This window comes from Patiria miniata, unplaced genomic scaffold (assembly GCF_015706575.1).
Source record: "Patiria miniata isolate m_02_andy unplaced genomic scaffold, ASM1570657v1 HiC_scaffold_18, whole genome shotgun sequence".
Lineage (NCBI taxonomy): Eukaryota > Metazoa > Echinodermata > Asteroidea > Valvatida > Asterinidae > Patiria > Patiria miniata.
This window is the reverse complement of record NW_024037056.1, coordinates 8113291-8134369: the sequence shown is the minus strand read 5'-3', so window position 1 is coordinate 8134369 and position 21079 is coordinate 8113291. Positions and strand designations below refer to the sequence as shown.

The 21079-nt window shown below is 39.5% G+C and overlaps 1 protein-coding gene across 1 annotated transcript; it reads left to right on the top strand.

Moving 5' to 3' along the window:
* The first annotated feature begins 1854 nt into the window (after window positions 1–1854).
* Window positions 1855–20168, top strand: LOC119724476 (protein FAM167A-like). Its single transcript, XM_038195537.1, has 4 exons — window positions 1855–2075; window positions 10104–10311; window positions 16241–17578; window positions 19743–20168. The coding sequence occupies exons 3-4, from the start codon at window positions 17246–17248 to the stop codon at window positions 20010–20012; spliced, it is 603 nt and encodes a 200-aa protein (XP_038051465.1). The 5' UTR covers window positions 1855–2075; window positions 10104–10311; window positions 16241–17245; the 3' UTR covers window positions 20013–20168.
* Window positions 20169–21079: the final 911 nt, after the last annotated feature.

Here is a 21079-nt window from a genome sequence, read left to right as displayed (position 1 = left end):
AAGTGACAATCCCCACGTCTTGGGTGGGGCAGTCCAGGGGGGGGGGAGGGGTGGGGGAAACAATTGATAGGCACATTATAGTTTATATTACTGTATTAATGTGTTACAATAACCTTTTCCACAACCCGCGACAGAAATGTCGAAGTAAATAAAATCATTTTTAATAATAATGCAACAAATTAGGAGTCAACTTAATGTGGCATTTGTCAAATCTGGCATTTGCATTTTGTCAAACCTCAATCGTATTGGCGATGAGAATATCAGTTTCATTTAAAGAAAGTTTTACCGTTTTATTTATGTCACATTTCCACAAAGTAATCATACATAACCAACCGGTCATATTTGTCTGCACAGACAAATCTGTCTTTTTACGCAGTATTTTAACGGCAAAGGTCAAACAGTTATTCCTTCTATCACTTTGACACTTTGCATTTTTAAGTTCGTTTACGCATACATTATCCTTTTCATAGCTGTACAATTCTTTATGAAACTTTCTCGAAATTATATTTTTTTTGTAAAAGTATATGCACCGAATTGAATTCCCGAGAGGGACTGAAATCCAAAGCTCACGAAATTAATGCACAAGTTTCGTAATTTTCTGCCTAATTCTTATGCATGAACGACTAAGATACCCTGAAGGATTTTGAACTGTCGCTAAAGTGAACCGGCTGTGAAATCGCTTGCCTCGGTTTTTATGCGAATTTGAGTGAACATTCTGTCCGATATATCTGGCGTAATTGGATGGGAACATCTATTCGGGTTCCATCTGAGTGTCGTGGGAGTGGCGGTTACAGTTTGGATTTGTTGAAGACATGAGTGGTTATCGTGCATCACACAGGGATGGATGGTTATTGCACGGTCCAGAGATGAGAGGTGGGTTTGTCCATCTGTAGCGGCAGCTCAGCACAAACGCACGGGATATCTATTGCAGGGTGGCTCACGTCATATTTGCATGCTTATGGTTGTTGCATTGATCTATAAGCCAGTGGGATGGGCGTGGCGAGGGGATCTGGATCGTTGGCTACCCGCATCACATCAGCAGAGTTAGGGGCGCTAAGGGGGTCACTTGCCTCCCTCTACGCAAGAAAGGAAGACGATTTATTGCACTATTAATTTTTATTCTTAAACATAAACTGTCAAAATTGGGCCTGACATGTTACTCTGTGCATACATGCATAAATGTATACATTTTTTGAACAGCGCCCCCAATGCTTCAAAAGATGTCCTAAGCGCAAACTGATGCTTGACTTGTGTAGGTGAATAACGAGATAATAATTTCGTGTTGGGTGATAAAACTCAACCGTGAAGTGGCCTGGGAATGGACTATGCTTATAGTTTAGGGGTGCATGACTGTATGGTAGTCCCGGGGTACTGGGTAGGCTATGCCCCCTCCCTATTTATTAAAATACGCCTCCCTGAAGACTTTTTCTTTTAAATATTTAATAAAAGTACATGTATTCACTATTAAAATTTAAACAAATAAATAAAGTAAACAAAGAAAACACTTGACAACTTTTTTTCCAAAAAAAATTACCTTTTTGGTAAAAAAAAAAACCCAAAACATCCCCACCCCCAAAAAACCCTCAGGTTTTCTAGCACTTTCAAATTGTTATTTTATCCTCTAGAGATGAAGAAAAGAGAGAAATCGAAGTAAACCGAGAGTTTGGAGGAGCATGACGGTAGAAAAGGTGCATTTCGAGCAATTTTATCAGTCTAGAGCTGCAACATTAATACTGTACATGCTCAATGTTTATTTTTGTAATGTCTACAACAGTCAATACTTTGATGTTAATAAACGGCCTAGGCCATGGGGTCAGAGTCGTACTCTTTAAATCATATTTGTGAGCCCCTAGAGACCAGCCAGTCATGGCCTAACAGACTGAATGCAATGTATCAATCCGTGGGCGCTGTATGCATTCACTGTACCCACATGCCAGCAACTACAAGATGTTCAAGTTCCTTGCAAGAGGTTGCTACTACAATTAGCTCTGTTATTCACCCAAATGCTTCTTTTCGTAGCCTGAGGAGGGCGACTTCGAACGCAGTGATTCGCACTGATGTGCTGTACCTGTCAGGTAAGGGTGAATGTATGTAGGCCTACACAAACCTCCGTTGCATGACTTTTAAAGTGCACTAATCCCTACCTCTCCGTTTTTGTGACGTGATTAGCTGATGCTGATTGTGTGAGAAATGTATGTTCATTATGCCACTCTCTCGGAAGAAAGTGGTCCTGGGCCTCTTTGTTCACAAAACCCCGACGCTATTCAAGTAAAACTTCCAGGGGATTCTGGGTCATGTACATGTATAAAGCTGGCTGGATGCACAGGAGAAACTTTGTGCGGCATGAATTAAAGCTTGAACCTAGATACAATAACATCATATAAAAGGTATTAGGGCCTATGGCCAAACAAATGTTTTGATCTAAATATATACAGAGAGATTCAGAAAATATCATTCGACCCTAAAACTTCTCATTGGTATTATCCTCAGTATATCTATGGATTATTATACGGATATGCTGAATTCGGACATAATTATGGGACGTCCTTAAAAAGGCATATAGGTGCCAGCAGTGGAATGAGACACATGGAAAATTAGGTTCGGATGTAGATTGGATCTTCATGATGGGATTGAGTGCAGTAGCGCTATGTAGTACAGTCTATGGCTCCTTGCGTCATCAGGGTGGGCCTGACAGGACATTCATATACATGTACTCATTCCGCTCTTAATCATTTACTGTCCGTATATACATTTTTGTATTACGTCATGCTTGCTGCAAGTGAATCATATATGATATGCCTATATTGTAATTGCAATTTAGGTCATCTTGTGTCGGCCATTTTTTAAAGAATGTTCTCGTGTTAAATCTCACTTATCGCCCCTCCCCAAACCATTTCGATCAAAGTATTACCCTAAACCAAATATGATAAACTGTGTGCAAAAAAAAATACGCGTTGATACACTTCTGACAGTTGTATTCAAGTTTATCATATGTCAAAAGACAAGTCAATCACATTATCTGGTCACAAGAGACAGGGGAAGAACAATGAAGAAGGCATAATGTCACACTTCATTTTGAACACGGCAGCTTGTCACGTAATTGTGGTTGACTTGCGATACTGTGGCCTATCCAGTTTGCGTCAAAGTGCGGCGGAATTAGAGGGAAACTAATCACCTCGATACACAGACATGATATGGCCTTCTTGACCATCATCACAAAGGTACCAAGGTATGGTAGAATTACAGAGGTTATCTGTGTGATGCAGCCATAGTAGTCCCACATCGGGCTGGAAGCACATTTCAACAATTAATGCGAACTATACCTGCATGCAACAGGACATAAAGTAGGCAGTGGGCCGGACACTCATTGAATTAAAAGCTGTCTTTTGGGCTCAGAAGGTAAGAAGCCAAGAGAGCCCATGTAGGCCTATGGCCCTTACAAATCTCACTCTATCAAGCTTCGCTTGTGACAGGATTAAATCGTGTCATCGCTCAAGGCAAAGCCCGTTTGTCCTGCCCGATCCATGCTTTCAAGCGATTTTTCTAAATACCTTTTCAATCCTTTATAATGATGATGGTGGCTTGTTAGTTGCAAACAAAAGTGAGAAGTATAGACGTTTAGAGAAGCTGACATGTTCAGCGCAATGTGCGCGGTATCAATCCGCTGATACCTGTATAATCCTTGATAACCGGCAGTGACTAGTATACTTGCAACTTAAATCGGTAACAAGGGAACGGACGTTAAAAAAACTTTATAACATAAACAAAGTTCGTATCTCAGTTGTAGTTAACCCCATAATGACTTCATACTACTGTACACTCTTTCCTTTTTAAGGGAGTGGACGGGATGTCGTTATGTGTCTGCTAAGCGTTTTTACATTTTTTGCAGTATTTCGCACGATCACAACACCACCCCCATTTATGAGGTGGAAAAACACAGTATTGAGGCTCTTATTGCTGGTCTCACAGGAAATTTCTACCACAATAAAAAGTGCCGTTATTTTATATAGAAAGGGAATGTAAAAACTGTCACCCGTAATGCCTGTGATTTGTTTTCAGCCAGCAACCAAATCGATAACACATTAGTCTACTTCTGAATAGTTACAAGTGGCCAGATTTGTATCTGTAAATCCGATTGTGAACAAACGATGTGAAAAATTGTGGTCTTGGAGCAACTGTAGTATAATTAATCTAAAAACTGGTTTAGCAATTAAAAACAATCTTGCTATTACTTTGTAGGACCTCTAAACATGTTTAGAAGCTAAAAATTATGTGTTAAAAAATACCATCAATGTTCAATGGCTAAACACTATCCATCCTTACTCTGGCATGTTTAGCATTTAAACATGTTTACAATCACTTCAAGAAACTTGCATTGAAAGGCTCCAATGCGTATTATGAATCTAATGTTCTCGCACGGTTATTATAAATCTATACGAATTTAAAATTTGTCACACGTATGATAATATTGGCAAAAACTTGTGTTAAATTTCGATGAAAATTTTTAAATTTCATTAAGATAGAGGAAATTTTCTGCATAATGCCCATTTGCTGGAAAGATTTTGGTGATTACACGTTCGCGCGTATAAGGGCGTACGCATACGCGCGTCCTTCTGCAAGGCCCACGATATCCAGTATATACAATAAATGACGTACACGTTTACTGGCGTTTTTCATTTTGTTCCATGATCAACTTATTTGAAATAAATTAACACATCTACACATCTACACAGCACTTTGTTCGACGGATTTTAATTTTTACCGATCGACCCTTATACTCCCAACCCAAACAAAATAATGAGAAACATAGATTAAAGAAAAAAGGATAAAAAGAAAGATAACCCTTAATAAAAGAAAACTATAAATATAAATTCATAAATACCTCAGACAGTTTAGCTATTCCTATTGGTCGAGAGCCCGTCACGTGGCCGGTATTAAACGGATGATAAAGACATGGCTAGCTGGTCTTAAACACTTTTCCAGTGTCACAATAAAATGTGGACTCCTAAAAATCCAGTGCCTCTTACCGTTTCATTGGTTGAACGTTCACAATCCTCACGTAGGCATGCGCAACACTACAAGCGAGTCAGAATTTTATAGTTCTAAATTCAAAACGCAACGCCCCAGGTGCGTTCTGCGTGACATCGCGCAGAACATGTTACGCGCGCGTCAATCTCCATAAAAGGGTTGTTTACATCTTACTCGCCAGCTGAACGCTCCATTATTTTGCAAGAGGGATGTTTCAAAAAGCATGAAGTGAACTTGTTGAACAAAATCGGGATTTTTTGAACGAATTATTTGATATTTTTTTACGGATAAGGTATTTATGAATGGGAATAAATATGTGCTCGGTTGGTATTTATCACTCTGTTTAATACCGCTTAGAGTCTGGGTGCTGATAATTACCCTCGCCTCCGGCTCGGGTAATTATCAGCACCCAGACTCTAAGCGGTATTAAACGAGTGATAAAAACCTCCGGAGCACACATTTATTCCCTTATTCATAAATACCTCAGACAGTTTAGCCATTCCTATTGGTCGAGAGCCCGTCACGTGGCCGGTATTAAACGGATGATAAAGACTTGGCTAGCTGGTCTTAAACACTTTTCCAGTGTCACAATAAAATGTGGACTCCTAAAAATCCAGTGCCTCTTATCGTTTCATTGGTTGAACGTTCACAATCCTCACGTAGGCATGCGCAACACTACCAGGTAGTTAGAATTTTATAGTTCTAAATTCAAAACGCAACGCGCCAGGTGCGTTCTGCGCGACATCGCGTAGAACATGATACGCGCGCGTCAATCTCCATAAAAGGGTTGTTTTCATCTTACTCGCCAGCTGAACACTCCATTATTTTGCAGGAGGGATGTTTCAAAAAGCATAAAGTGAATTTGTTGAACAAAATCGGGATGTTTTGAACGAATTATATGATTTTTTTTTACCGAAAAGGTATTTATGAATGGGAATAAATATGTACTCCGTCGGTATTTATCACTCTGTTTAATACCACTTAGAGTCTGGGTGCTGATAATTACCCTCGCCTCCGGCTCGGGTAATTATCAGCACCCAGACTCTAAGTGGTATTAAACAGAGTGATAAAAACCTCCGGAGCACACATTTATTCCCTTATTAAAATATAGATAAACCATGAAACAGAGTTGCTGCCGCATGTTTTCAACCCTGCGTCAACCCCGAGATTTGTCTAGTGTGAAAAGGTGTTTATCAGAGACATTTATATCATTTTAAGTCCAGGAAGAACTTGTGTGTTGTTTCATGATTACCAAATTTGTAGGTTCACCACGCAATATATATAATTAATAGTTCACCCTTGTTATTGCTCAAATACACATTATATTCAGGTAAGTAATAGAAAGGTTTCCTTCTTTTGGGGCATCTCATTCAATGTAGGGGAAACGATGCTAAACACTGTTATGAGAGGCTTGCAAATACCCAAAATAGAAAAAAAAACCGGTTCCATTAGGCCAAAAAAAAAAGTCTCCGGTTTCTGGTATGCGCGCGCGTCGGCAAAATGAAAAAGGTTTTTTTTCAATGAAAGATGATGTCTCAAAACCGCCAAACTCACTGGTTTGACTGGAATCCTGCTGCTGCACAATTTTAACGTGTTTTTAGATGGGGTTATGATCGAGAATAAGCTTTATGTGGCCTCTCTGGACCCCATATATTTTCACTAAGTTTAGTCGGGCACCATTTGCAGTCATCAGCCGACATTTGAAGCAAAAAAGTCAGGTAAAAAAAAAAAAAAGCCGCGCCGCCGCACCACTTTTTGGACAACCTCCATACCAGAAACCGGAAACTTTTTTTTTTGGCCTTAAAACGAAACAGCCAAAGGTCAAAATTCGTTTTTGGTTGGAGAGCACGGACAGTTCATACATTTCCCGTGATATAAAAACTTATAGTAACGAGAACATGGAGGCTAATTTGAGTTTGCAAGTCCACGTTGCGTGCATATTGCGCATTACAGTCGAGTCAGGCGTGCAGCACGCGTGAATAGTCGGACGGGTCCGTGTCGTCTTCCGCAGATGTTGGCTTTATTAAACCTATAATTTTGTTCTCTAAAATGATTTAATTTAAGGATTAGCCTTTCGGACTGCTCATCCTTCTCAGCACCTCATTGGCTGCCCGTGCTATGACGTCACGATGGGGCGTCATAATTGGCGATCAAGGCCTGTGGCGTACAGATTTTGTTTACGGGCGACGATTTTGTAGTGGGACTCGACATGTCACTGGTTGTGTTTATTGGATTGTGATCGGTTGGCACATCGTATACAATGTATAGGCTTAAGCTTGTGTAAAACGACTCATTTTTGAACGATTTGATGTCTGGGCTGATCTGATAAAATACAGTATATTTGTTTTGTGATTGAAAGGGGTTGAAATTAGCCCGACACTCAGATCCACTTTTCACAGAATCTTGACGACTGGTCAAAAGCACTGAATTTGTCAGATAATTGTACTGGAAATTAAAGAAGAAAAAGGAAAGGAAAATCATATGAAAAAAACCCGCATTTTGGGGCGGGCCGTGTTTCCTGTTTATATATCATACTTGGCCTTAAGCTACCTAACAAAACAAATGAAGAGGGTGAACCGTGAAGTCCCCATTTGGTAAGTGGCGTGGCGAGAGGGGGTGGGGTCGAAACCCTGCTCCAGCTATTAAAAAAAAAAGGAAAAGAGAAAAATGAAAAAAAGGAAAGCAAGTATCCCGCAGCCAATTCTAGCTATTTACTCTCAATGAATTAAACTAAAGACACTTCATTGCATGGATGGACTTAAAACGCGGCTTTGTACAGGACACGTATTCTACATGTATCAAGCGTCGAATGACGTCCAACCCCACCACCCCCACGTTCTCGCTACGCTGCTGCATTGTTTTTCATAACACTTTGGGACAAGTGGAAGAATGTAAAGATTAAATATTTTCCCAGTTACGTTAACGCCTGTATCATTCAAATTCCACAGAAAGTTATTTCAGTTTCGTCCCAGAATGTCGTAATTGGCTCCACTGCTGATTCCAATTTTAAATTTGCACAAATAGATTTTATTTTTGTAACATTCTAAAGTCGTTCCAGTTTTTGGGAATTTCGTCTCATGAGGAGATTGGCGTTGAATTGAGAAAGTAAATTTGTTTGTTTTTTTATCATCCAGGAAAAAATGCTTCGGCCATTGAATTTCGTCATTGGCAAGCTGAAAAGTTTACAGTCAGATATATTTCCTATATCTTTGACTTTCTTATAATTATTAAGTAGATTTATGAAGTATTTCCAGTTTTCCTTTTTGTTGCATTTCTAAATGTATGTAAAGTTGACCATGGACATCTGGCATGCATGGCTCATTTTGCTGGGATTCTCTACGTAAATCCGTGTCGGCGAGTGGGGATGACCATACGGCAAAATCCTGCACTTGCCCGGCCGTGGAAATTCGAAAAGTGCAAGGGGGGGGGGCGAGGCTGGACACCACGTGACACCATGTAACATTCTAAAATGTACATTATTCTGTAATATAGTTTTCATGATCGTTGGATTTGAACAGCGCTCCTATTGAAAGTATGGTACGAGCCCCTCCCCCCATTGATTTTACGGAGGCCAAATGTCCGGAGAAAACATACATTTCAGCATTGATTTGCTGATGAACCCCCCCCCCCCGACAACAATTCCTGGATCCGCCCCTGTATTATCATTCTTCAGATAATAAAACAGCAAGATAAATGGACATGAAAACCTCAGCACAATGAAATATAAGGATGTCAGGATGTGTCATTCGTGAAATGGACAATATGATACATGTGTTATGGAAAAGGCTGTTGGGTAGACGCAACGAAGCCGCCTCCTGACACGGTTATAAGATCTGACCGGTGATGTCGTTCATGTCCTCGGGATTGCCTCTTTCCTTGACGGTTATTGCACCAACACTTATCAAGTCACTTAATCCTTCAAGTAGGCCCGCTAACTCTGTGTGCTGGTATTGTGTCTTGAACAATCCAACTGCCAATCTTGTACCAAACTAATTTACGGGGATTGTTGTTATGATAAAGGTGCGTGAGGATGACAGCGTGAGGAGTTGTAGTATTATGGCGATATCCCATATACATTATCAGATTATGGGATTAAGATGTGTACTGAACGTGTTTATCTCCGCGCAATCCCTGATTGAGACGCCCAAGGGAATCATTTAAAATAGACGAAGCAAGAGAAAGAATTCTACTTTCACTAGTTTAAAAACACTTTTGTTTACAATGTAACAACTAAGATGCTTGCGTTATTCGTTGTTCAGGAAGGATTTCCCTGTTACTTTTAACACTTGTACCGTGCAAATTCCATTGAAAGACATTCAATTTCGTTCGATTAAGTCGTTAGGCTCCATGTTTAATTTGCACCAATACATTTCATTTTCCGTGCAGGGTAATTCACGAATGTAGCGTACTAATACATTTGAGGTAAGATATGGGGGGATCCATTCCCCTCTTTTGTGTTGGTCATTGTGTTACCGGAATCTAGGAATTCTTTTGAGATATCTAGGGGGATTTGTGAGGTAACACTGGTAGTAGTCTATATTGTGTATAGGAAGCTGTTAGGGACACTGGGGTACCCCCTCCCCGTTCAAATTGTGCACGGGTAGAGTCGTCCTAGCATGGGGACATTCATCTTATGTGGGATCGACGTTGATTGGAAAAGCAAAATCGATATTTCAGCATTCATGTTAATGGTCGGTCGTTACATTTCATTTGTCGCAAGCTGAAACTGACGGTTAGCAATGCTTCCCATCTATTTGACTTTCTTCGAATAACTTACATGTGAAATAATTTTCAATAACTTTTTTAAAGGTCATCAATCAGTTTAAACGAAGTGACATAATTCTTGAACTAATAACATTCCTACACATAGATAATATTCTCAACAACAACAACAAAACAACTCAGAATACTATACACAATCAACGTCTTTAGAGAGACACTTTGTATCTGCATGTGAGTGCATGTTAACACTTACAGATATTGAATCATTTATGTCACCGACGAATAACATGTCAATTTCATTACAGTAACAAAATCACCTGCCTGCAAATTTCACCTTATGCATAATGTATTAGGATTGTCCGAATTATAAAGTGCGTGTAACACGCACGCAGCTGCTACTACGTCAGTCGGCAGTACCTGCTTAGCAACCGACATTGGCTGCCCGGTAAACTGCTCCTCAAACCAACTCAAGACACCAAGCGCTTCAAGGAATTCACAGACACATACTATAGCTGACAAGTAACGACGCAACGCATGAACAAACCTCAGCAAACAATATTGGTAAGTCATATAGATATCGGTATGTGTTTGTCCATAGATAAATGTCATTACCGTGCAGTCCTGATGAACAAAGAGGGTGACTGCTCTATGTTCCGACACCCCTATGTTCCGACAACCTAGATTGTGTTACTCCCGGTTAGGGTTAGGGTTAGGGTTAGGGTTAGGAATAGGAATATGTGCAGTCGGAACATAGGGGTGTCGGAACATAGAGGTGTAACCAACAAAGAGCAGGGTGTCGAGTACTCGCATTTCCAAATACGGCCATACGGCAAATGGTTCATTGTGCATAATTGGCTCAGGCCCAGTCAGACCGATAATCAGACCCACTCACGACTAGCTGTTAAATGTGTTTGTCCGGACTTGCACAGAGGAAAATCAGGAAATCTCGATTTCTCCACAAGCCAATCAACCATTTCAACTGAAAGTATCGATAAAATAAGGCCATGGTAAGTGAAGCTATAACACCCCCCCCCCCCCCAGTACCGCTATTCGAGTACGAGTACTTTAATGATCGAGTACAATTTCGACATGTCGAGTACGAGTACCGTCATTTCGAGTACGAGTACTTTGACATTCGAGTACGAGTACGAGTACGAGTACGAGTACTCCAAAAAAAGTACTCGAGTAGTACTCGAGTACGAGTACCGAGTATGAGTACTACAACTCTGCCAATTTACTGGACTACCTCCGTAAATAAAGGCCACACTTGGAACATGTAGGCCCTACTCGAACATGTAGAACTTTGTCAAATTTTGATTTTCACATTTGGCTTTATTTGTAGTTTATTTTTGCTTTAGAAGTATACTCACCCTCTTTATAGGATATTAAAAAAAGTGCTGCCTTTTTCAGATGTCTATTTTTCGTGTAATTCCCAGAGTCGTTTGCACACAATTGCGTATCAAAATTTCAACATGAAATTACACGCAAAACAGACATCTGAAAAGGGCAGCACTTTTTTTGTAATATCCTAGAAAGAGGGTGAGTATACTTCTAAAGCAAAAATAATTAAAAACAAAGCCTAAATGTGAAAATCAAAATTTGACAAAGTTCTACATGTTCCAAGTGTGGCTTTTTTTTACGGAGGTAGTCCAGTAAATTGGCCATATTCATGGGGCTAGGTGTCAATGGACTTCCAAAAGAAAGTCAAATTTTTCTATCGATAATGATCATGCGTCCGAAACGTCTCAGGCTGCTAATTTCCTCAAGATAGTCATTTTTAAAACATTATTCGGGTTACTGAACAAGTACAAAATATGTCTTGACAACACTGAGAACTCGTTTGTCTGGAAATCACTAAGAAATAATTTGAAATACATGTAATTATGTGTGGTCCAAGGAACCTAGCGGAAACAGTTCATCGAAAACTGATGTGACTTTCCTAATAAATAACTAAACAAATAAACAAATAACTAAATGTGTGGTGGGCCTATTGTGGTTTGGATATCACTCCGAAATTTGTAGAAAATCGCCATTTGGTCAATACTTTATGTTAAATGCAGCTTCAACAAACAATCATCTATAATGTTAGTGATGGAAATTACGAGAATACAGGAGGAAAGTTGAGAGCAAATGCCCAGTTTGGGGCGGATTCTAACCCTGTTTTGTGTCGAGAGTATATAGTGCTTAAAGTAAATGGTCTTAAAAAACAAACGTTGAACAGCCATGAAAAAAATGCAAATTTAACAGCGGACGTCATTTTGGGGAAAATGAGGCATGATTACATAAATCCGTGTCATTTTGTTTGTCTTAGAATGTAGACAATATATATATATATATTTTAAAGAGCCTATAGCCTATACAGGCCTACGAGTAGCCTTTTGTCTAATTTCCGCAGTGGCAACATTTTTGAAAAGTGTAGGGACACAATTATAAATAAACAATGTAGGCTCATCCAAATAAAACGAGCCTGTTCCATTTTAAACTCGAAGCATATTTTTGTTGGGAATTTAATAGCCACTTATCACGTTTCAGCCTGGCATTCCAGAGTTACGCCGAACAATATTCGTAAAATTCGACGTTTGAAACATACATACAATTGCAAAGAATTAGCTGAAGGTTTGCCATGGACAGATCGTCTGCCAATGGCAGGCCAGCCAACCGCATTCACTCCGAGATTCAAAAAGGATGTGTTCGGTTACCAGCGTATACCAAACGGACTTGTCTGGACTTGTGGTTCATTTACGTACCAGGAATTTGGTCTCTTCTGAACCCCTACAGATGAAAACATGTACCGGACTTGGTTTAGCTGCTTCAAACAACAACGTTTACTACAACCAGAACTTAGCAAAGTTTGTCATGCCAAATCTATACTGAATACGGAAGCTTGAAGACGGAATACTAAGATGTTGAAGACGACCGTAGCTTCCGAGGGTCAACATTATTGCACATTAAGACGACTTTCCGTGAAATTGTATCTCGAGAAGACATTTCTGTGATGTTCTTTCCCTGATATCGTTCCTTTGAAAGTCGTATCAGCTGGGCTATCCGTGATAATTTATTACGGAACGCGGAATCGAGGATGGTCACTTTCAGCTTCCGTACTAGCCCGGTTCTGTATGCAGCAGATTATGATTAGTCATTCACGAAGCGGAGGTTATATATTTCATTGTGGTCTGTCTGCTTGGTTTACTCCAAATCAGTTATTTCGGAACGCTCGTATTTAGAAGGGAAAAAAGGGAGAAAAAACACTTATTGTGTTGAAAAATCAATTGTTGACTTTTGCAATTGTTTTCCTCTGAAGCTTAAACGTAACACCAAACATGTTGTTTTATAGGTGCAGATTGCTTCAATTTGTTCCCATAGCTCAATGATTTAAACGCATATAGGATCATTTGCACTTATCCCAAAAGTAATCTACCGAATTATAACAAAAAACTTACTTGGATTAAAGATCGTACTGGTACGAAACACCCCGTGAAATTATTCCGTCTGACTTGCTGTCATTCAGAAGAAATCAAGAAATGTAGGTGATTTTCGACGATCAGTCAATTGACTGATTTTTGGAATGAATAAAGAGTGCTATGGACAAAATCGTGTTTCATCATAGTCAAAAGGTTGTGCATGGTTTTTCACTGTTTTGTCGAAAAGTGTAACATCCACTGAGCTGAATGTTCAACAGGTTAGGTTTGGAACCACCTTCTTTGGATTTTGAGTGGTGTTTATTGGAAACGAACAAAATGCACGAAAAGCAAATGATAATACACTAGTATTCCAACGACCAGTCAATTATTGACTGATCGTTGGAAATCATCATTTCTTAATATTCTTCTAAATGACAAAAAGCTTATAGACGGAATGATTTACGATTCTTAATCCAAGTATAAGCTTTTTGTATGACAATTCGTTAGGTTACCTTTGGGATAAATACGAATGATCCTGCGTGCCTTTAATCATACTGGTAACCGATGTACATGTATTATACAAATATTGACTGCTTTATCTGACAGAATCTGTGGTTGAGGTGTTATAGATTGAGACATAAACACGGGGTGATGAGACGTTGACATCGGTTGTTCAAAATATGTCACCCCTTGGGCTTTCCCATACTGTGGTTCTCTTTTTAATTTAATTAGCAAGTTAATACTGTAGGCCTATACAGGGTGAGTGAAAAAGTGACTTAATGAGAATTTCTTTTTAAAATATGTGGCTCGCTCCATTTCATAAAAATAACTTAGGGATTAAGAACTGTTATTGACTAAAAACTGTGAAAATTCCACATAATTTGCGTAGAATATTCACAAGTTGTGTCTATGTTAATACAAAATCACACAATTCAGCATTCCACCAATGATCATTTATCGTTCAAATACAATGAAACAAGGGCGTTTAATTAATCAAGGGCCAAATTATTTCAGAAATATAAAGTCAAAACACAAAATCTGTCAGTAATTTATTTTTTTTCAGTTTTGACAAAACTTACAAAAATCTCATTTGTATCTGTATACCTGTGTGTACTAATCTCTAATTCTCACTCAGCTCAATGGCTTCAAATGGCATTCCATGGACTGATAGACAGCTGTAAAAATGAATATTTTGAGTGAAATATGCATAACTTCTCATAACATGGATCAATTTCAGTAAATCCTTTTTCACATGAGTGGAAGAATATGCTCGTTTAATACATGTATATATGCTTGTCATATCTAATTGCTTTTAAGGGGGAGAAAAAACTTTCTTTTTGACTCACCCTGTGTACAATGATTTGGACCTTGTGAATTCAGGTTTGAGCTAATTCACTACTGGATTGCTGTTATACGAACACAACACAAGTGCGCCCCCTTTTTTAATAACTGGAATAGAGTGTTGTGAACATTTGAAGTGTGATGGTTGATCGCCCGCTAGCATAGTGCAGTGGCTTCAGGTATGTATGTCCACACTTTCACAGGTGACGAGGTGGGATTTACACAATCCCACGCAAAACGAAGTTTGTTTTTAAAACCAAGTTCCTGCAGAGGTGGTTTTCCCAACATTGACATAGTTTGGGCAATGCATTTGCAATGGTGAGTGAAGTGCATAGTTTGTGCGTGCCGTGTTCCAAAACTCAAGACGAGGAATATCATCGCAGTGACTTACAAGCAGTTTGGGTTAACTTGAAAATTAGGGTGTTCCGTTACTGTAAGTATCGTTGAAGATGACACGTGACTCCCACTATTATTGCAGGTGTGATGCAATTAGCATAACATGTGAGCTTTGATGATAATGGATTGAGCATAGGCTAAAGAAGAGTGTACAAAAGTAGTATTGCAATAGTAGTATTATTTTGCTAGTCATGGTTCAGTCTAGATGTGGATTTAGGCCATCAGCCTCGGTCCAAAATTTTGGCCACCGGTATCAAATGAGGGGAATAATCGTCATAGCGATTTTTGGCAAGGTATACACCTCCAGAGTTGGAAAATATGTGATAGCATTGCAGCGGTGGCAGCTTTTTGGGTGTTATCACTTTTTTTTCAAAATGTCCATCAAAATGCTTGTTACCACTCTAGGGCGGTATACCTTGCGCATGCGCACTATAATCATGTATGCCCTGATTTGATACTGGCCAAACCCCAGGCTGATGGCCTTATTGTTTTGTTGGCTATAATAGGTTTTCCCAGTTAAGTTGACACTTGTTTCATTTGAAGTACCATGGAGAGGTACTTTAATTTGGGATGAAGTGATCCTTAAGGGGTCATGATGCATCGTCAGAAATTGAGGTCAGAGGTCATCTTGGGTTTACTCGAAGTGGTTTAAAAATGCACTGTAATAAACCTATAATTTAAAACTATTTTTAAACGTTTATCACTCGAATTCACCGTTACTATTATATTCAAATTCTTCCATCAACACGATTCAGTGCAGTTCCAATGATTAATTTCGTCTGTTGTTAGACAATTATTCAAATTCAGTTCAAATTCAAACTACGGAGCACATGTTTTCATCCAGGGGTATTTTGTCTCGTTTACGCCAAACCTTGTTATTCAGAAATCAAATTTGTCTAACTGATTTATATAAGACGAATTTGATCTCTGAATGCTGCCATTCGGCAACAGCTTAGACGAATTTGATCTGCAATGACGAATATTCTCGACCCGGTGACTAAAGAGGGTGACCCAACTTTGAAATTATATGGTAAATGACCGTAAAGTGGGTTTGTTAAAAGCGTGTGAAATTTTTCTCCGGCGAAATTGAATGTTACAGTTGGTGAATTTGAATGGGAAAAAAAATGTTTTGCGATAGTCGGTAAAACCTACATATAATAAATGGCTAAAAAATAACAGCATTCGATCATTGTGACAATTGGTTAGTTTGTGACTTATAAAAAGCATAAGTCATGTTTAAAATCAATATGACCTCGAAAAGTATACATCGTTCCTGCATGCCATCTCCCTTTGACAAATATTCGTTTGAGGTTTATTATTTCGAACCATTTTCCCCCTTTCCAAACCAATAGACTAGGACGAGAAGCTATTGTTGATGTTTAAGTGAGTGTGATCAGCCCGTGATTTGCCTACTGTACCAGTTCTCACCTACTCTAAAAACTTGTCAACTGGTCGCTCAGCCAACACAAGGCTTCTATGCTTCGACATGCCTGACTATTGTAAAACGGCTGGATAATATTTGCATTGGGACAAGATTTCACCTGCTTCACACACAGTATTTGCTATCCAAACAAGGCCTGCATAGCTGAAGGGTCAGAACGATGTAGCCTTGCTCCGTCAGGTGGCTACTGTGACATTATGCTGAATACGTGGTGAAGTGAGCGCTCAATACATTGCTGGTTACTGATGCTGGGCTATTAATGATACATCAGCAAACTACAGGAATCAAGCTGATCAAACTTCCTCGCTGAGGTGAAATTTTGAACATCACTGAAGACGAAGAAACGAAGTCTGCCGGCCGCGCATTCAACTTCGCATTTTATTAATTTGTTTACAGACGACACGTTTATCATCGTAAAGGATGTTGTCAATGGAACTTTTAACTTCCTGGACCAACATAAGAATGATTGCTTCACTTCCGTGATTGCCTGGTTCAATCCAGACCTGATATTGGTAAAGTCAACTTAAATAGTACTGAGACAAAAACAACTACGCTTCAGTCACGACAAATGTCGCAATAATCTGTTGTAAACAACTATCTTCCTGTGAGAAATTAAAATAGATTCGTCTTACATAACGAGACAAAAGTCGGACTTGATTCCTGTGAGTGATACCATCATCTGATGACCGCTTCCTGTGCATAGATAGAACGCGGCCTAACACAGTTTCCTGTTAACGTACTTTGTTAGCGGTGTCTGTGTGATATACCGTGCACTTAATTACTGGATATAACCCAGGTATTCGAGAATCGGAGTCCCTCTGGTGAGATCATCGAATTTGTTTCAGTTCATCAGTTAATGATGTGAAATGAACGCCTGAACAGCAAACTACTTGGAATATCCCCCAACTAAACCAACATGGGCTCTTCAGAACTCCTGCTGCACAATCGCAAAAGCTCCATGCCTAAATTCAGGGAATCCTGCGAGTTGCAAACGATCCATGAGGACGAGGAAAGTTTAACCGAGTTGGACAAACTAAAGAGTGTTACAACTAGACTACACCTCACCACGACTCGTCCATCCATCGTGGAATGGAAAGCGACTTTGGAGAAGCCACCATTTTTGCAGAACGGTGACTGTGCTGGTGACTCTGACGACGGCCTCCGTAGATGCCTGGAGTGTTGCGAAAAAACAGACGCAGAAAGGAAGGAGGCACTGCAACGATCTATCGATTGGATCAAAGACGAACTGGTAAGTGGATGTCTTCCAAAATATTCGTCATCCGATTGTAATCCAAAGTCAAGCTTTGACTGGTCATGATACCTTGATTTCTTTAGCAGTATCTGGAGAAATCAAACCAAATTTATTAGCAAGACCACAACTTCCAAAAGAAAACACAAGTTACCAATTGCAAAAATGATGTCCTCTGCTTTTGCAAAATTAAACCCTCAAAGCGATATCCAATTTATTAAAATTCACTTTTTGACCAAAATGCATTGTTTTCAATGTTCGAAGATTTCAAAATAAAATTCAGTAAACATACACTTCAAATTCTACATATTATCAATGTCAATGGCAATGGAGATAAATATACACACAGATTAAAAACGGTAAGGTCATCTGAGGTCGCGAGATATACCCGAATGCCAATAGACCTATCTAGAGCCTTCCTATTAACTGTCGTAGGTCATCCATTAATTGAAATGTATAGTTGCAGTGTTTCTTGTTTCTCAATTCGCTTATTCCCATCGCCCTATTCAAGAGCGCTGGTGATGGTTGATCTCGTTCTCATAATATTGAGTAGGAAACGCAAAGAATTATGGGTACCATACCATTGCGATCAGCGTACGTGACTCTATACACACGTGTCGAGACTAGCGGAAGTTTTGACCAAGCCGTCGCCAGCCCCCAAAAAACTACTTAAAATTAAGATATGGAATTGTAAATGACATCTTAAATTTATGGCAAAAACACTTTGGGTTAAGGGCCGTTGTATTTTGTGGAGCAAGAGTAAAGTTAATTCACTGAATTATCATGTGTATTGTAAGCGTGTATTGTAAGTGTGTCAAAGTATTGCTATCTATAATTAGGGAAGTCTGAACATTGTGACTCCGTATTGACATGGTCTCACGCAGCGATACAACTACCGCTCCCTGTATATAGTGCGCGCGACGCGTATTTACAAAGTGACACTTATGTGGGCCCACAACGAGATGTATGGCAGGAGTGTTGAGTCAAAGGTCTACCCATATCTTATTTACTTGACTATAATAAAACTGTTGCTGAGGACGAAAAAATGTTTGTTCAAAAGTCGTTTGGAGGTAAAAATGGAACACATACATGAAGCGAAGAATAGCTAAAATGAATGGCCAAGCGCGCGATCAAACATCGCCCTGTGATTATGAGAACTGTGTGTAGCCGGGGCGTGCACGAACATGCGCGTGTTTGAGTCCCTCATACTTCTTGTGTTTGAGGGCGCTTATTGCTGAGCCCATAAAGATTACAAGACGTGACGTTCTGTTGAGAATAGCTATAATATTTCAGGTGATTTTTGCTACAGAGTGTAATGTATTTCTTAATCCTTTTAACAATTTTCGGTGTTTTTTTCAATGAAACCATTGTTGTGACATTCCATTTGTTGAGAACTGTCACGTGACGAACCGTTCACGTAACTTCATGCGAACTTCATGTCGCCGATGTAAGTGTATCTTAACGTAAAAATCACAAGTTTCTTGCGTCTTTGATCACTCGTGTGAATCAAATAATAACCACCACTTACAGCAGCAGCAGCAATAGCAACAGGAAGAAAATCAAACTAAAACAAACCCCAAAGAAATGAAAGAAAAATATGATGACTATCAAACACAATAAAGGCGTGTTCTAAGATCTCCCACATCAATAGAAGTGCAGCGGTCACTCAAAAACACATCACTCAAAAACACATCTATCATTCTGCTAGAAAACAAATGCATGTAATAATCACCACCTCCCAAGTCCATACTTCACTGGCCGGGTGTAAAAACATGGATCCTTACAAGCATACTTCATTCTTTGGTCAACTTGTTTGGGACTTCAAGCCAGAAGTCAGCCATAAAAAAGTGTAGATTTAACGGATAGAAAAAAAGGAAAACGAGGCCACGAAGACGTACTCTTTGTAATTGACTTGTCAAGCCTGTGTGTTCCATATACATCACCCATCTTTATAACATGTTCGCTATTGATAAACATATTGTATTGAATGCTGTTGTGTTGACATGGTTGACAGGGAAGGGGATGACCCGGGACCCCCAAAAGACCAACCTCTAAAATAATAAATAGAAAATAGAACGAGAACTAGTCCCATAAAGTTTACACTGAAGCCCAGAAGAGATAAAAGAGTGATTACGAGAATGTTTTCGTTCTTTTCCAAATACAGGCGGCGATGAAGTCACAGGATCATGTGCTAGCTATGCAACTGATGCGCCTACGCAGTGAGATTCAGCAACTGAGGCTTCAAAGGAGCATCAGTGCGCATAAAGAGTTGATAGAAGATGCAGCATATAGCATGGAGGAAGAAATCGAACAAAAGACTGGACTGTGTGATACCCCAGTTATAGGAGTGTTCCTGCCGGGTTTGGATAACCCACTCAAAGACTTCGGTGTGACTCGCATGAATTTGAATGCCAGGAGGTTCTCGTTGCGGTAGCAAGCTTCTGACATTCGATTAAAGAGAAGATACAACATTTGCAAACATCAAAAAACAAAATGATTAAATACCACGAAATTCGTTACTGGACTGTTGGGGAATGACAGTCTAAAGCATCCCGTACAATCTTGGCTCCTGGTGTACTGACATTTTTAAGTAAAGTGGTATTTTTGTATCAATTTCCAACGCTGGTCGGCCGACCAGCGTTGGAGAAAACTACCTTTTTTCAACAACTGCTCCTAATTTTTCGTATTTAGTTATTCCACATTTTCTTTGCAATTGATTGCACAACTGTGAAGGGGTACAAGCCAGCTAGACTGATTATCTGACCTTATAATTCACCATCGTCTACAAATTGCTGCATTTCATTTTAAGCAAAAGCAAATGTTGTACATTCCCTTTAAGTAAGTGGTCCCGGTCTATTTCTCATTGGGTCCGCTCTGTGTGACGAAGCTTTGACGAGAAAGACAGACATACGGCCACAAAACTGCAAGTGACATTATTATTTTTAGGTCCGCGTATATGGCTACTATGTATCGCACAAGCGCATGATGGTATTGTGTTACCTAGGCGGCAATCCCGGGCATGTTCCATGTAAATATATTGTTGGGTACGCCTGCCACCAATAACCCCCCCCCCCCATTATTTTGTTGTCCACATACACATTTAATGGGACATCTGCTGTCACGTCGCATGATTTAAATAGTGATAAATTAAACTCTAGACTGTTCCAAAAATAATTGTAAAGCAAGTTCCAATCATCAAAATGACCTGAAACCTGCCTCAATTAGAGTTATTAAAATTAAAAGTGGCCCAGTCGGGTTACTCAGATCGTATATTATGTTTACTTGGCCCCGTCCACTTACGGAAGGGTTAAAGAGGTTGTGGAATGCTCGAAGACATTTCCGTCATTTTTCGGGTATATGTAGCCTAAGGTGTGATGAAATAAAAACGACTATTGTTTCTGTCATGAAATGAGTACAAAAGGTACTTTTGAGAGCTGTTTTTCAGGTCCAGTTTCGACCCGAACGTGCAACTGTGTAAAAGTCGTCGTTGCGGGCAGCAAA

Coding starts and splice junctions, on each gene's coding strand:
- LOC119724476 (XM_038195537.1), top strand. CDS start 17,246: ATGGGCTCTTCAGAACTCCTGCTGCACAATCGCAAAAGCTCCATGCCT. Junction 17,579..19,742: donor ATTGGATCAAAGACGAACTG/GTAAGTGGATGT, acceptor TTCCAAATACAG/GCGGCGATGAAGTCACAGGA.